The 15,894-nt window shown below is 37.7% G+C and overlaps 3 protein-coding genes across 3 annotated transcripts; all 3 read right to left on the bottom strand.

Moving 5' to 3' along the window:
* Positions 1-196: 196 nt before the first annotated feature.
* LOC103436074 (NADH dehydrogenase [ubiquinone] flavoprotein 2, mitochondrial-like) lies at positions 197-4,861 on the bottom strand. The gene is made up of 10 exons (XM_008374483.4): positions 4,501-4,861; positions 4,377-4,409; positions 4,214-4,279; positions 3,480-3,596; positions 1,764-1,841; positions 1,569-1,674; positions 1,415-1,461; positions 878-955; positions 718-783; positions 197-600 (listed from the first exon to the last, which is right to left on the bottom strand). Exons 1-10 carry the CDS (start codon positions 4,555-4,557, stop codon positions 493-495), a joined length of 756 nt encoding a protein of 251 aa, XP_008372705.1. The 5' UTR covers positions 4,558-4,861; the 3' UTR covers positions 197-492.
* A 381-nt stretch (positions 4,862-5,242) lies between these two features.
* LOC103436073 (NADH dehydrogenase [ubiquinone] flavoprotein 2, mitochondrial) lies at positions 5,243-9,766 on the bottom strand. Its single transcript, XM_008374482.4, has 10 exons — positions 9,412-9,766; positions 9,290-9,322; positions 9,127-9,192; positions 8,395-8,511; positions 6,722-6,799; positions 6,527-6,632; positions 6,366-6,412; positions 5,820-5,897; positions 5,659-5,724; positions 5,243-5,572 (listed from the first exon to the last, which is right to left on the bottom strand). Exons 1-10 carry the CDS (start codon positions 9,466-9,468, stop codon positions 5,465-5,467), a joined length of 756 nt encoding a protein of 251 aa, XP_008372704.1. The 5' UTR covers positions 9,469-9,766; the 3' UTR covers positions 5,243-5,464.
* Positions 9,767-10,315: 549 nt separating this feature from the next.
* On the bottom strand, positions 10,316-13,079 carry LOC108173469 (arogenate dehydrogenase 2, chloroplastic). The gene is made up of 2 exons (XM_017332468.3): positions 11,843-13,079; positions 10,316-10,955 (listed from the first exon to the last, which is right to left on the bottom strand). The coding sequence occupies exons 1-2, from the start codon at positions 12,972-12,974 to the stop codon at positions 10,936-10,938; spliced, it is 1,152 nt and encodes a 383-aa protein (XP_017187957.3). The 5' UTR covers positions 12,975-13,079; the 3' UTR covers positions 10,316-10,935.
* Between the last annotated feature and the right edge of the window lie 2,815 nt (positions 13,080-15,894).

The raw sequence follows: 15,894 nt of genomic DNA, 5'->3' as shown, positions 1-15,894 counted from the left end.
ACACTAAATAGTGGTGAGCAAAAATACTCCCGGTGATTTGGTATCATCTACGATTTCCCATCAACTAGCGGTTTGGCATGACACGGTACAAGTCCTGACATGACACAGTACAAATACCTGCATCTTGTTCCAAGTCTCAAAGTTGTATTCATGTATGATGCTTCCAGTGCACGACATACACCGAGACATACTAAAATTTCCGCCCAAATACTTTCCAATTCACGATGACATTAACGTTTTTGACAACTCAGTTATTATAAAAGAAGAAACAAAGGATTCAGGTGGTTTAAGTTCTGGATATCAATTAAAAGCTGTATAACTTAAACCACAGCATACTAAAGACGAAAACATACACAATTGCATCACCGGCAGAAATAATACTGCCATCTTAGTACCAAAAATGGTCGAGCATAACAAATTCGACAAGTTCTCACAGCAAAGGGAACCCTGACAACATCAACCTTTGCTTTATTAGAGACATGTACCATAGTTTTAACATGCGTCAAGATCACGGCACGGAGGAGGTTTGGGCTCACCAAGCAACGTGGTATTTCCTCCTTCTGGACCGCACATAATGCGCTTAGGATTCTGAGTACCATGCTGGAAATGTGGAAAATTGGTATTACACTTCATAGCAACAATATAGATAATCTAAACAAGAGCAATCAACTAGGAAGAGGGAAAGTTTCACAACGTAACAAAACCTAGTTTCCTTACCGGTGGCTTCTCGCCCTTTTTTAACTTCTCAACTATTTCCACAACTCGCTCGGGAGTAACATCTTCCTGAAATTGACAAGAATACAAATATAAATTCCAAAATTTTCTGATCAATATTATAGTACATGAGTAATAATAAATTTATAAAGTCAAAACTCACGTAGTAATTGTACGTATATCCCTCTGATCCATTGGAGTAATCAGCGACTGTAATCATGGGAGCATTCACACAGCTTCCCTATAGACAATGAACGACTTATATGAGTCCATGCATCACTCGTTCAAAATGAATGGCAATAATTGTTGGAAAGGACAGAAAAGAAGTGGGTAAAAAGAGGGTCGATAGAAGTTATTTATCATAGTTAGGGTCACAGGCCGTCAACCAAAGAATAGTGCGAATAACAGGATGGTGAGGACGACTAGTGAAATTCCATACCAACATTAACTCTTAATTTGTGTTGATATGAGATGAGTCTTTTCTCTGTCGGAAACTTTAACTTAAGTTTTCAGGCACCAGCCTTTCTAAATTTTATCACCAGACATTATAATAAAAGTTTCATGGACCACTACTCACCGACGTATCTATTTGTTTCTACTGTTATTCTTATCTTATTCAAGATGAATCACGCAAAACCAGTGCTAAACACTAGCCAGAAGCAGAAAGTTCAGATCACCAAACAGTTAAGAACAGACTCACCATGCATTCCATTTCTCCAACAGAAAATAATCCATCCTTGGTTACTTCTGCACATGGCCAATACAAAGTTTACTTGTACATGCCATTTTATCTTAGTGGTGTAAAATGAAAAAAATAAAGGATTTCAAAGCCATATATACTGCATAAGACTCACCATTGCGCTTCACTCCTAAATGTTTCAGTAAAGCTGCTTCAATGTCTCGTGAACCACGAATCATACATGGTGTTGTGCCACAAACCAAAAGGTGGTACCTACCCACCTAAAACCAATCAAAGAAATGCACATGGGTACAGGAATTGGCATAATGACAAGATGATACATAGATAATAAAATTGAAAACTTTTTTACCTTAGTCCGATTGAACATTGAGTAAAATGTTGCAACTTCATATACACGTATAGGTGCAACTTCTATTACCTTCGCTACCTAGACCATCCATGAAACAATAAAAATAAGTTAAACTGTTCATGTAGCCTCTTTAATTACCAATCACTGGAACGTCAAATCACCACAACAATGAGTTTTTTAACATGTTAAGCTGTGAAAAAAATACTATACTAAGGATCAAATTGCATTTCAAGAGCAAAGTTTGAATCTCACAACATGTGATGCAATCTAGGGGTAGAACTTCGCTTAGGCCAGTCCAATCAATCTGAAGTTCAAGGATAATTGGTAAATAAAGCAAATACAGATGTAATTTCTTAACCTGAATTAAAAGTTGGACAATTCTTAGACTATAGGGCAACACTTAATTCATGTTAAGAAATTACATCTATGCTTGTTTTATTTATCAAACGTGCTTACTTGTTTGCCCGAATTTCAGATTGGTCGAACAAATGGATAAAGTTGATACTGACAAAAACTGATAGACACTAACCCTCTAAGCTGCTCATATCCACCCCTAATGCAGAAAGAATGACACAACACTTAACGCACACCAAATTCATAAACAAATCCTCAAGGATAGATGAACAATTGACCAAAAGGACCACCAGCCTAATTGAACAGAAAACTTATGAAATAACAACAGACAAATAGCTAGCCTGGCAATTATAGATGAAAATTAATACTGCAACAACACAATCTAAATATCACTGTCAAACAAGATTTAAATTGTTAAATATCAGTGTCCAACAAGTTTTCAACTAGTTAAATAAACTGAAAGCAGGAACTGCTGGTTCTGCAAACATTCATATATTCTAAATTAAGAAAAAGTGTCAGGCTAGAATTATTCTAAGGTATTGGAAGTATGACCTTCAAACAAACAGCGAAAAATGCTCAAGGAGTTTTTTTCTGTTAAGGCCTTTCAATAATTTAACTCCTGCCGATTACTTCTTTAGTAGTGATGACAGCATTATTATTATGCTGTTAAATCGTACAATTAACTAGAACGAATGAGTCTTAGCAAATCACTCTGATACCCAGATTTGTCTCCTTTTTAACAGAACACATATGAATCTTAGTTTGATCTAACAACTATAGATATGATTCGAATTGGGCTTGCAACTAATATATATATACACACACGCACACACGCATGCATATAACAATAACCGAAAAACTTAAAGTACAATTGATACAATATTAATAACTAGAGCAAAGAAGAAGGTGTCTATCATATACTTCAACACATCCCAGTGAATCTAGGAAAAAGCACACCTCAAGTAGGTATCTATCATATACTTTTCTCTTGCAAGTCCCATAATAAGGTTAAGATTTTTAATTGTTTGATCAAATATGGATGATTGAGGTGCATAGTGGGTGAGAACCAAAGCATCAATACATATCATACCCTCAATCAGACCTAATTTAAAGACCCTAGGAGAGTTTTCTTATGTGTATTTATAATCTACGTATATAATCCCAATAAAATTCGTAGGCGTTAAGTGATAACATTTTGTGTATCAGATAAGAACAACATAAATGCTAAATCCGTCAAGCGCACGTTGAGATGCTACTAATCAAAAGTCAGCAACTTGTGAGAATGGCACTATATACCCTCTGTGTATGATTAAGTGAGAACAAGATAAACATCATTCAAAACAAGCATCCATGCAAACATACTGCATTCATTGCTGAAACAGGGAGCCACCCTCCATGCTGCTGCTGTGCAAGATCCAGCAGAGGAATCACTGCAGACTGCTTGTAGTTGGATGGATAATGGGATAACATCTCTTTCGCCTAAAAGTGGAAAGATGACACCTTTTAGAGCTCAATAAGCATAAAAGTAATCTTGCAAGTGCCAAGTAATGGATATAATTAATGCTCGTGGTCCGACAGTTCATATTCAGAAGCCTAATTCAAGAACTTATATAACATCATCATCATATGAATCATTAAGAAAACTTTCTAAAATGTGATACATAACTTGGGGAGATTTAAACCTTATAGGACAACCCAATTCTAGTAAGTCCACTTAGCTACGTGGTTGGAAAGTTCAACATCCTCTGGGCTCAAGTAATGCATAGATTCGAAACTGAGCATGTTTGAATTGAGGGTGCTAAGAAAAATCCTAAACCTTTTGTAAACATCTTTGCTTAAATAATAATATCCGGGCTTGTAAAGTTCGACATAAATAGCACAGCCTAAAGCACACATTGACAACCAAATTACACAATCTTTCTCCTCTTTTTCATCTTTTAACAATTACACGTCTTTCGCCGCATTGGCTGCATTGCATCGTCATTGAATAATATGCTAATACAAATTACAATAGAAAGGGGCATTCCAGAGATAACAAAACAAACAAAGAAATAAATATATTTTAGAAAAATGAAAAGTAAGAAATTTTGGATTACCTTCTGCTTGTTAGCGTCGGAGAACTCCCATGGTAGGTCTGGATTGTTTTCCGGCGAATCAAGATGCTGCTCCAAGTTTCAAATTTCAATCAATAATCCAATCCTTAATACATTAATTTCGGAAAAGAAAACACGTCGAAGGAATGAAAGAATTGGAACTCACGTAGTTGAGGGCGGTAGAGAAGGATCGGAGAGGCTGCGGAAGATTCAAAAAAAAGAAAATTTGGGAGATTAGGGGAGTGTTTGGGAGCTGAGAAAATAAGGAGGGAAAATGAGAGAAAATATACCTGAGTGAAAGTCCGACGGATCTCCTGGAGCCGATTGGAGGCGAGGCGAGCCAGCATTTTGGAACAGCTCCGAAGTTCAAAGGGGAGCTACTACGCAAAGCACGGCGAGAGGAGGAGACAGTTTTGGGACTTCCGATGGAAGCCGAAGCTGATGAGATGGGATGTGGGAAAAGATTACGGACCGTTGGATCTTGTTGCTTGGTTGGGACGATCAGGTGCTTCGCGGCATTAGTGACACTGTGCGAATGCGAGTTAAATGGACTGAAAAATATGGGCCTAATGTTGGAGAAGTTCCTCCTTCAGGTCACGCGATGTGGTGGGTTATGGGTGCGCGGTGTAAGTGGGTTAGAGGGTGGATTTTGTCTCTTGATTTTGTCCCAGAAACCAATAAATAAATAAACACTAATTTCCCACTTCAAAAGATTTGGCTGCAGTGTTTGGCTGCCGAGAAAACTTACCAAGAAAAATCTGAACCTTACAAATTCAACACTTTACAATTCTGTATAGGAGGCTTGCAAATCGAAAGGGTCATTACCAGAATTTCTTGTTTTCCATTTCTCGGCAGCCACACAGTACAAGTACCTACATCTTGTTCCAAGTCTCAAAAGTTGTATTCATGTATCATGCATCCAGTGCACATCATACACCGAAACATACTAGAATTTTTGCCCAAATACCTTCCAATGCCCGACGACGACCTTAACCTTAGACAACTCAGTTATTATAAAAGAAGAAACAAAGATTCAGGTGGTTTTGAGTTCTGGATATCAATTAAAAAGCTGTATAGCTTACACCACAGCATATTGAAAGATGAAAAATACACAATTACATTACCGGCAGAGATAATACTGCCATCTTAGTACAAAAAATGGTCGAGCATAACAAATTCGACAAGTTCTCACAGCAAAGGGAACCCTGACGGCATCCAACCGTTGCTTTATTAGAGACAACATATGCCATAGTTTTAACATGCGTCAAGATCCCGGCACGGAGGAGGTTTGGGCTCACCGAGCAATGTGGTATTTCCTCCTTCTGGACCGCACATAATGCGCTTAGGATTCTGAGTACCATGCTGGAAATGTGGAAAAAATTGTATTACACTTCATTGCAACAATAAGGGGGAAAGCTTCACAATGTAACAACACCTAGTTTCCTTACCGGTGGCTTCTCGCCCCTTTTTAACTTCTCAACTATTTCCACAACTCGCTCAGGAGTAACATCTTCCTGAAATTGACATAGCATACAAATATAAATTCCAAAATTTTCTGATCAATAGTAAAGTACACGAGTAATAATAAATTTATAAAGTCATGACGCACGTAGTAATTGTATGTATATCCCTCCGATCCATTGGAGTAATCAGCGACTGTAATCATGGGAGCATTCACACAGCTTCCCTGTAGACAACGAATGACTTATATGAGTCCATGCATCACTCGTTCAAAATGAATAGCAATAATTGTTGGAAAGGAACGGAACATTACAGAAAAGAAGTGGATAAAAAGAGGGTCGATAGAAGTTATTTATCATAGTTAGGGTCACAGGCTGTCAACCAAGGAATAGTGCAAATAACAGGATGGTGAGGACAACTAGTGAAATTCCATACCAACATTAACTCTTAATTTGTGTTGATATGAGATGAGTCTTTTGTCAGTCAGAAACTGTAACTTAAGTTTGCAGGAACCTGCCTTTCTAAATTTTATCACCAGACGTTATAATAAAAGTTTCATGGACCACTACTCACCAACGTATTATTTGTTTCTACTGTTATTCTTATCTTAATCGAGATGAATCACGCGAAACCAGTGCTAAAGACTATCCAGAAGGGAAAGTTCAGATCACTAAACAGTTAAGAACAGACTCACCATGCATTCCATTTCTCCAACAGAAAATAATCCATCCTTGGTTACTTCTGCACATGGCCAATACAAAGTTTACTTGTACATGCCATTTTATCTTAGAGTGGTTTAAAATTGAAAAAAAAAAATAGAGGATTTCAAAGCCATATATACTGCATAAGACTCACCATTGCGCTTCACTCCTAAATGTTTCAGTAAAGCTGCTTCAATGTCTCGTGAACCACGAATCATACATGGTGTTGTGCCACAAACCAAAAGGTGGTACTTGCCCACCTAAAACCAATCAAAGAAATGCACATGGGTACAGAAATTGGCATAATGACAAAATGATACATGGATAATAAAATCCAAAACTTTCCTACCTTAGTCCGATTGAACATCGAGTAAAATGTTGCAACCTCATATACACGTATAGGTGCAACTTCTATTACCTTCGCCACCTGGACCATCCATGAAACAATCAAAATAAGTTAAAGTTCACATAGCCTCTTTAATGTCCAATAACTGGAACTTCAAATAAGCCTCTTTAATTTCCAATAACTGGAACTTCGAATCAGCACAACAATGAGATTTTTAACATGTTAAGCTGTGAAAAAAAATATTATACTAATGACCAAATTGCATTTCAAGAACAAAGTTAGGATCTCACAAATATGTGATGCGATATAGGGGTAGAACCAGTCCAACCAATCTGAACTTCAAGGACAATTGGTAATAAAGCAAATACAGATGTAATTTCTTAACCTGAATTAAAAGTTGGACAATTCTTAAACTATTAGGCAACGCTTAATTCAGGTTTTTGAAATTATATCTATGCTTGTTTTAATTATCAATCGTCCTTGCTTGCCGGAATTTCAGATTGGTCAAATAATTCGACAAAGTGGATACTTAACTTGGACAAACACTGATAGAAACTAACCCTCTAGGCTCCTTATATCCACCCCTGATGCAGAAAGAATGACAGAACACATAATGCACACCAAATTTATAAACAAATCTTCATGGATAGATGAACAATTGACCAAACAGACCATCAGTCTACTTGAACAGAAAACTTATGCAATAACAACAGACAAATAGCTAGCCTGGCAATTATAGACGAAGATTAATACTGCAACAACACAATCTAAATACCACTGTCCAACAAGGTTTAAATTGTTAAATATCAGTGTCCAACAAGTTTTCAGCTGGTTAAATAAACTAGAATTAATCTAAGGTATTGACAGCATGACCTTCAAACAAACAGTGAAAGGAGTTTCTTCAGTTAAAGCCTTTCAATAATTTAACTCCTGCTGATTACTTCTTTAGTAGTGATGTCAGCATTATTATTATGCTGTTAAATCCTACAATTAACTAGAGCCAATGAGAGTTAGACAATCACTCTGATCTCCAGATTTGTCTACTTTTGAACAGAACACACATGAATCTTAGTTTGATCTAACAACTATAGATATGATTCGAATTGGGATTGCAACTAATATACACACACACACGCACACGCACACGCACATACGCATGCATATAACAAGAACTGAAAAACTTAAAGTACAATTAATACAATATTAATAACTAGGGTATTGAAGGAGGTGTCTATCATATACTTCAACACATCCCAGTGAATCTAGGAAAAAGCAGACCTCAAGTACGTATCTATCATATAATTTTCTCTTGCAAGTCCCATAATAAGGTTAAGATTGTTATTTGTTAGATCAAATATGGATGGTTGAGGTGCATCATGGTTGAGAACCGAAGGATCAATACATATCATACCCTCATTCAGACCTAATTTAAAGACCCTAGGAGAGTTTTCTTATGTGTATTTATAATCTACGTATATAATCCCAATAAAATTCGTAGGCATTAAGTGATAACATCTTGTGTATCAGATATGAACAACATAAATGCTAAATGAGTCAAGCGCATGTTGAGATGCAACTAATCAAAAGTTAGCAACTTGTGGGAATGGCACTATAGACACCTCCTTAAGTGAGAACAAGATAAACATCATTCAAAAAAAGCATTCATGCAAACATACCGCATTCATTGCTGAAACAGGGAGCCACCCTCCATGCTGCTGCTGTGCAAGATCCAGCAGAGGAATCACTGCAGACTGCTTGTAGTTGGATGGATAATGGGATAGTATCTCTTTCGCCTAAAAGTGGAAAGACAACACCTTTTAGAACTAAATAAACACAAAAATAATCTTGCAAGTGTCAAGTAATTGACATAATCAGTGCTCGTGGTCCAACAGCTTATATTCAGAACCCCAATTCAAGAACTTATATAACATCATCATCATCATATGAAGCAGTAAGAAAACTTTCTAAAATGCGATATATAACTTGGGGAGATATAAACCTTACAGGACAATCCAATTCTCTAGTAACTCAACTTGGCTACGCGGTTGGAACGTTCGACCCATTGGGCTCTAGTAATGCGTAAATTCAAAGCTCAGCATGTTTGAATTAAGGGTGCTAAAAAAATCCTAAACCTTTTATTCATACACATCTTTGCTTAAATATCCAGGCTTTTAATGTTCTACATAGATAGCTCAGCGTAAAGCACACATTGACAACCAAATTACACAATCTTTCTCCTTTTTTCATCTTTTAACAATTACACGTCTTTCGCCGCAGCTACTGCATTGCATCGCCATTGAATGATATGCTTATACAAATTACAATAGAAAGGGGCATTCCAGAAATAACAAAACGAACAAAAAAATAAACACATTTCAGATAATGAAAAATAAGAAATTTTGGATTACCTTCTGCTTGTTAGCTTCGGAGAATTCCCATGGTAGGTCTGGATTGTTTTCCGGCGAATCAAGATGCTGCTCCAAGTTTCAAATTTCAATCAATAATCCAATCCTTAATACATTAATTTCGGAAACGACAACACGTCGAAATGAAGAAATGATTGGAACTCACGTAGTTGAGGGCGGTGGAGAAGGACCGGACAGGCTGCGGAAGATTCAAAATAGAAAATTTGTGAGATTAGGGGAGTGTTTGGGAGCTGAGAAAATAAAGAGGGAAAATGAGAGAAAATAAACCTGAGTGAAAATCCGACGGATCTCCTGGAGCCGATTGGAGGCGAGGCGAGCCAGCATTTTGGAACAGCTCCGAAGTTGAAAGGGAAGCTACTACGCAAAGCACAGCGAGAGGAAGAGAGAGTTTTGGGACTTCCGATGGAACCTGAAGCAGATGAAATGGGATATGGAAGAAGATTACGGACCGTTGGATCTTATTCTTTGGTTTGGATGATCAGGTGCTTCGCGGCATTGGTGACACTGTGCGAATGCGAGTGAGATGGCCTGAAAAATATGGGCCCAATTTTGGAGAGGTTCTTGTGTCAGGTCACAGGATGCGGTGGGCTATGCGTGTGGTGTAAAGAGGGAATGAGACACAAAGAGAGAAGTGGGGTAGATGGTGGTTTTTGTTTCGTAAATGTAGACACGTGGTCTGGTCGAAATACAAAAGAATTTCTCCTAATGTTGGTCAATCGAGTGGATTCTAGTTTGGGCTCGGTTGGTTGGAAGATAATGAAGGCGAGCACACGCCCTGACCAAAGATAATTTGACCTTAAGTTGCAAGGGACGAGCACACGCCTTGACGAATTAGCTTAACTCACAAAAGAGTGTGAGCTCAAATAAAACTTATGCTCATTATTATGGTTTCTATATTGGTCATTGACATTAAGAATTGTCCAATTACAACAATGAGGGACGCTTTGGTCTCTAGAATTGGATTGGCGTGGATAATCTACTATATTCAAAGTATGTTGATAGACGAAATGGAAAAGAAATTGCTTCTCGAGACCCAAAATCTTATATATCGCGTTCCAAGGCTTTGCTTCCCAATGTGGTAGTACTCCTAAACAATGACTCGTTTGGCATGCCCTATAAAACACCGGATAGTACCATACTACTACTATAAAATAGTGAGATTACAAGTCCAGACGACCAAAATAGTCTTTGCATAAAATTCCCACAGTAACCAAATAATGTAATCCCTTTCTTATCAGGGAGGAGGGAGGAAGAGTTTCAACACTGGAAACATAAAAACCATTAGACGAAGTACAAGTTCATACGAATCAAACCCTTCCATAACAACTAACAACACACGATACAATGTCCTTCACAAAATAATTCAGGTACAAAGCTGAATAGATTACTAATTCGATTGAGCGGAGAATGGATCTTGTTACCTGCTCTACTCTTTCACTATTCTCTTGTCCTCTGCCCACCTTGTACTTTATCAGTGGTCACTTAATTTTGGACGTAAACAAGAACAAGGGTCCAATATGTTCCAATCATTGCACGTATCAACGACAATTACACAGCGGAGTTCCTCGTTGAGCCGCTAATATGGCTGGTATTTCACTTCTTCAAGAAAAAGTACGACTAGTACTGATTCATGGACTTTCACTAGTACTGATTTAAACTGAATGGGTTCCTTCTTATCTCCAACTTCCTCGTCAACAACACTCTCCTTTCATCAAGCACAGAGCCAGATCGGCACTCAATTCTTGGGGCTGCTTTCAAGGTGATCGTTTACACTACATAGTTGCTGTTGCTTTAGTGCAGCTGCTTTGTTCCTGCAAGCGTGTGTACAAGAAAAATAACTTTCCCCATCTTCTTAAGAAAGATTGTAACACATAGGAAGCCAATATATACTAGGAAGTGATCAAAGGCCATGCAGCAATTCGAGTGCAAATAGAGGACATCAACTTATCAAGAGCCAGCCATAACTTGATTGTTTTAAAGATGAAAAGAAAGACGAGAAAGACGATCAGAAAGTATAATGTTGACAAAAGTGTTGTACATATCAGATACTAAGTTATCCATATCCATATAGTTGTAATTCATATATTCTAAACTATTTCCAATTTCCAGTGCAAACTTAAACTTTGGAGCATGTTAGTCCATTTCCTTCCTAATCTGCAGTGAAAGGCAACAACATTTTATAAGCAGTCAACAAATAGAAGATATGAAGAGGACCAGTTGCACTCCTGATGTTTTACAATTCTAATGCTACCAATTTCTCGTGCTCCTTTCAATTTCACCAAAATCTACAAGATTGTGGGGATACTAATTCGAATAGTTTATTATAATATACATTCAAACAGATCAAATCAAATGGTTTAAGATATTAATTAACACCCAATGCTACTAAGAAACTATCTATTAAACAGAAGCAAATCAACTTTGAATGTGAAATTTCAACCAGAGCAAGCATGTTTCCATTAATTAATTATACTACTAATAAAGAATTTGAAATATGTCTTAAGTACTCCAAATACATGAAGGCATGTGCCACATTGTGCAAGGCTGCAGGGCTTCTGGCCCGAGGAAATCAAATCCAGTCAACGATTCACAAAATCATACATCTTAACTGAAGGAGTAAGACGAAAGACGAAACACAACTTGTTCACACATTGAGCATATTATCTCGGAAATACAGAAGGAGAATTCAGAGGAGCACCATTTTCGTGACCTTTCTTAGGAGTCTCATCACGTCCGTTTTGAGCATCAACCATAAGCAATTTCTGGGGCTGGGCAGGCTCTTCTCTTGGAGCTTCTGCTGCTTCTGCAGTCCCAAACAACTGCTTCCTACAAACCTCGTGCAAATTCCCAAACAACTCTTGCTTAAGAGCCTCAAACGCATTGTCCAATCTCTCCAACTGCTCCATTGCATTCTTGTTATACATAAACAACCCGTAATACAAATCAAAGCTGTCCCCGGATGTATTCTCCACCAAATTCAACAATGTCTCGTACCCTTTTGTATTAATTGGTGAAGACTCCAAATTAAACTTCTCCAACACCCTCCCCATTGTGTGTGTCACAAATTGTGACCCTGCCGCATGCCTATCATGTTCGGCACACGACATTTCAACCATCCTACACCCCTCCTTAGCAAAAATGCCTAGAAATTTCTCACACCTATTGAGCCTAAAGCCATTATTCCCAATCCGAACTTTATCGTACACAAAAGGAAGATTAGCCCACGAGTTCTTCCCACTCTCTGGTCCAAACATTGGATGGGTGCACAGAATATCAAATTCAACAGGCAAGTACTTCAACAACAAATCCCTCGGAAATTCCTTGACCGAAAGAACATCAACAAAAAGAGTGTTTCTTCTAAGCCTCTGGAATGGGAACGATCTGATTACCTTTTCAGAGGACAAAATCGAAGTGCACAAGATAACAACTTCTGGGTGTTGCTCGCAGAGATCATTGGGGTCGGTGTAGAACAAAACCCCGAGGCTTTGTGCTGCTTTGGTGTAGTCGGAGCGAGATTGTGCGAGGACTGTGTGGCCTTGCCGGACGAAGGCTTTGGCAAGGAACTGACCGAAGTTTCCGAAGCCAAGAATGGCGATTTTGAGGGCGTTGGATTTTTGGTAATGGGTTTTGATCTGGGTTTCGTAGTCGAAGGGCTGAGCTGCATCCATGGCTCGGATTCGGAGGCGATGGGGATGGAGGTGGGTGTGGTTTTTGGGGAGCTTGAGAGTGGAAGGAGGTGAGGGGAGAGAGTGAGAGATTGAGTGGGAAGAAGGGTAGAGATTTGGAGGGGGAGGTGAGGGGGTGGTTTGTGTGGAAGAGAATGGGAGCATCGTTGCTGTTGATTGCGGCGGGGAGTTTTGAGCAAGAAGGGGGGAGGGAGGAGATGCGGTGCAAATGCCTTATGAGTCTTGTGAATTATATGAAAGAGAGAGAAGTTGGTGAGAAATGTGAAAGACGTAGGAGTGAATTATTATTTTTTTTTTTTATTTATTTTTTTTTTTATTTATTTTTTTTTTTTTTAAATTAGCGATATGCTTTGATGGCATGTAAGTGAAAGAAAAAAAAATTTATAAACGCTAATACAATGCCGGCCCTGAGAATTTGGGAGCTTTAGGAGGGTGTATTCAATTGGGATTTTAAAGGATTTTAATTCTTTTAATGAATCTAGGGGTATTCAATTGAGATTTTAAATGATTCTCTGAAATTCTAGGTGTATTCAATTAAAATTTTAAGATAGTTTATTAAAATCCTTAGAAATCCAGGTGTATTCAATTAAGATTTTAAAGAAGTTTATAACATTCCAGGTGTATTCAATTAGAAATTGATTTTAAAGAATTTGAGAAAGTTGAGGAATTAGAGGGAATTTGAGAGATTTCGTAGTGTATTTTAAGCATCCACAAATCTCACCTCTACCCATGAGATTTCGAGGGAATTGAATCAAAATTTTATATAGAATCTCTACAAATCAATTAAACTCCATAAAAATCCATTAAAATCTCTCACATTCTCAATTGAATACACCCCCCTTAGGCTAGCTTTTGAAGTAGGGCTCTAGAGTTCTTTGACCTACAACTCTTTGTACATTAATATGTATATGTTTGGACCCAATTTTACATCATCGGCCAGTGCAATTAAGGTCGTTGAATGAGCATAACTTCCAATCGTCGGATGGAAAAATGAGGATAGTTTTGTTATTAAAGGATAATATTATGGTTTTTATCATAGTATTTATTTTTTAATATGAATTATCTTGACGTATTCTTAAATGGAATAGATAAGGTGCAAATTATATTTCTAAGCAAGCGGTATGTGTGTGGACATGTGGATATGCTGCAAAGCTGGTATTCAAGAAAGAAGGGTCAGGATGCATGCATGGATGAGTTTAAAGGTGATAAGGTAGGAAGCCTAGGTAGCCTAGGCTTGGTGACATTAATGGAATGTGATCAGGCTTTCAAGAGTTAGCATTGCAATTAAATTGTAGGGAGATGGATTGTCTGCCCTCCCCTTCCCATACCCTCTTGTTTTCTGTGGTCATAATTAAGCCACTTCAACATTTGCTTTTTGTCTTATTATATTTATAAAAAAAATAATATAAAATATTGACGTGACTTAACCGTGACCGTACAAAACATGAGGGCATGGGGAGGGTATGGGAAGGGGAGGGCAGGGCAGACAATCCATCTCCAAATTGCAAGTGCTTACGACATACATAATTCACATACACGTGGAGGATTTGGCCGCCAAGCAGCATGGAGGGTTTGAAATTAATGAGAGTTCTAATGCACGTGGTTAGCATCAGGCATTTCGAATATGCTACCTAACTAGCACCAATTTAGGTTGTGATAATTATTAGCAAAAGGATTGGCTTATCAAGGGAAAAAATATGGTGGTGATGCCTTGTGTTAGCGTGTGGAGGGAGTTTAATTTTTAGTTGGACTCTATGGAATAATCCAGGCCATGCCAAACAGAAAATATGACTACTATAAATACAAGGCTGCAAACAACGTGTAAAGCCCCTCCAATTCAACAAACAAACTGTCATGCACAAACTCTCGCTCTACACGAAACCTCTCAACTACCTTGAGATTTTTATTTTCCTTTTTCGCCAACATATCTTCAGTTTGGATAAACAGCACTGTGAAGGCAACCAGCGAACATCTTCAGTTTGGATAAACAACAATGCGTCAAGGCCAACTGGTTATCTATCAAAGTCTCGGTCTAGAAGGATTTTCAAGCCCTTATTGGCAGAGGTCATCTCATTAGCCTTCTGGGCGAAGTGAGATGTTACAAGTTACTACATTCGGCACATTGAAAGCTGAAATTTGATATTGAACTTCACAAAACTAGCAGTCTTGTCTTTAGGCTCTAGAACCCGAAGGTCGAGAATGTTCCTTCCTCGGCCATAGTCGCAAGATCGAGAAGTCAGTCGCGCCCTCAACGCAACATCAACACATTTTACTCCTCGACCGGACTCGGACGACGAGTTGGCACGCCCCGCATCAAACCAAAGGACGTAGTTAGCTTATTAATTACTTGGTCTGCGCGCCACGTAAGCTTGGTAGTTTTTAGGGTCAACAGTATAATAAAAAGTTTGCTAAATATACAAAAAGTCTATTTCTATATCAAATATCTTTAATGATTGATATCAAAAGAAGAAAGATATACAAATATTATACGTCTCACGTTTTTAGACACAAATGTACTAATTAAGTTTATATATTCTAATTTTTCAATCAATTCGAACTGAAATAAGAGTCTCTACCCAGTACGCCAAATTCCATTCATTTTTCTATTGTTACAATGTTACTTTACGTTCAGTAAAAGAATGAATTACAACATACTAGAGTGAAGAGAATAGTAATTTTTATAAACGTGAAACTATAGTTACATGTAGGTGAGAGAAAAGAAAAAAAAAGAAAAAAAATTGTGGAAAATTATATTATTGCCCATGATTTTTTTTTTTTATATTTTTTCATTGAATATAATTGTAATATTTATATAAATATTTATTTTTTAAATTGGGGCCCCTTTAAGGTGGAGGCCATAAACGGGCACCTACTTCGGCTACTCTTAGGGTCGGCTCTGCGCTAATAGAAAAGATCTTTTAGATCTCATAGGATTTCTATTTATAATTTATTAGAATTTATACAATCACATGTGTCATAATTTTAACAACACTACTTCCATTGAGTGTGTAAATACTCAAGTAGATGCCCTGCACAGTTTCAGACAAGTAACCCGTGTTAGCAA

The sequence above is a fragment of the Malus domestica genome, chromosome 17 (assembly GCF_042453785.1).
Source record: "Malus domestica chromosome 17, GDT2T_hap1".
NCBI classification, from domain to species: domain Eukaryota; kingdom Viridiplantae; phylum Streptophyta; class Magnoliopsida; order Rosales; family Rosaceae; genus Malus; species Malus domestica.
This window is presented reverse-complemented; position numbering and strand designations above follow the sequence as displayed.

Bases quoted from the DNA above. Each gene is read 5' to 3' on its own strand.
- LOC108173469 (XM_017332468.3), bottom strand. From the start codon at position 12,974: ATGCTCCCATTCTCTTCCACACAAACCACCCCCTCACCTCCCCCTCCA. The intron at 10,956-11,842 runs GTGCTCCTCTGA...ACACGCTTGCAG, and splicing joins TAAGAAAGGTCACGAAAATG to GAACAAAGCAGCTGCACTAA.
- LOC103436073 (XM_008374482.4), bottom strand. From the start codon at position 9,468: ATGCTGGCTCGCCTCGCCTCCAATCGGCTCCAGGAGATCCGTCGGATT. The intron at 5,725-5,819 runs GTGCGTCATGAC...TGTCAATTTCAG, and splicing joins GATATACATACAATTACTAC to GAAGATGTTACTCCTGAGCG. The intron at 5,573-5,658 runs GTAAGGAAACTA...CCACATTTCCAG, and splicing joins AAAGGGGCGAGAAGCCACCG to CATGGTACTCAGAATCCTAA.
- LOC103436074 (XM_008374483.4), bottom strand. From the start codon at position 4,557: ATGCTGGCTCGCCTCGCCTCCAATCGGCTCCAGGAGATCCGTCGGACT. The intron at 3,597-4,213 runs GTAATCCAAAAT...TTCCACTTTTAG, and splicing joins CCGACGCTAACAAGCAGAAG to GCGAAAGAGATGTTATCCCA. The intron at 784-877 runs GTGAGTTTTGAC...TGTCAATTTCAG, and splicing joins GATATACGTACAATTACTAC to GAAGATGTTACTCCCGAGCG.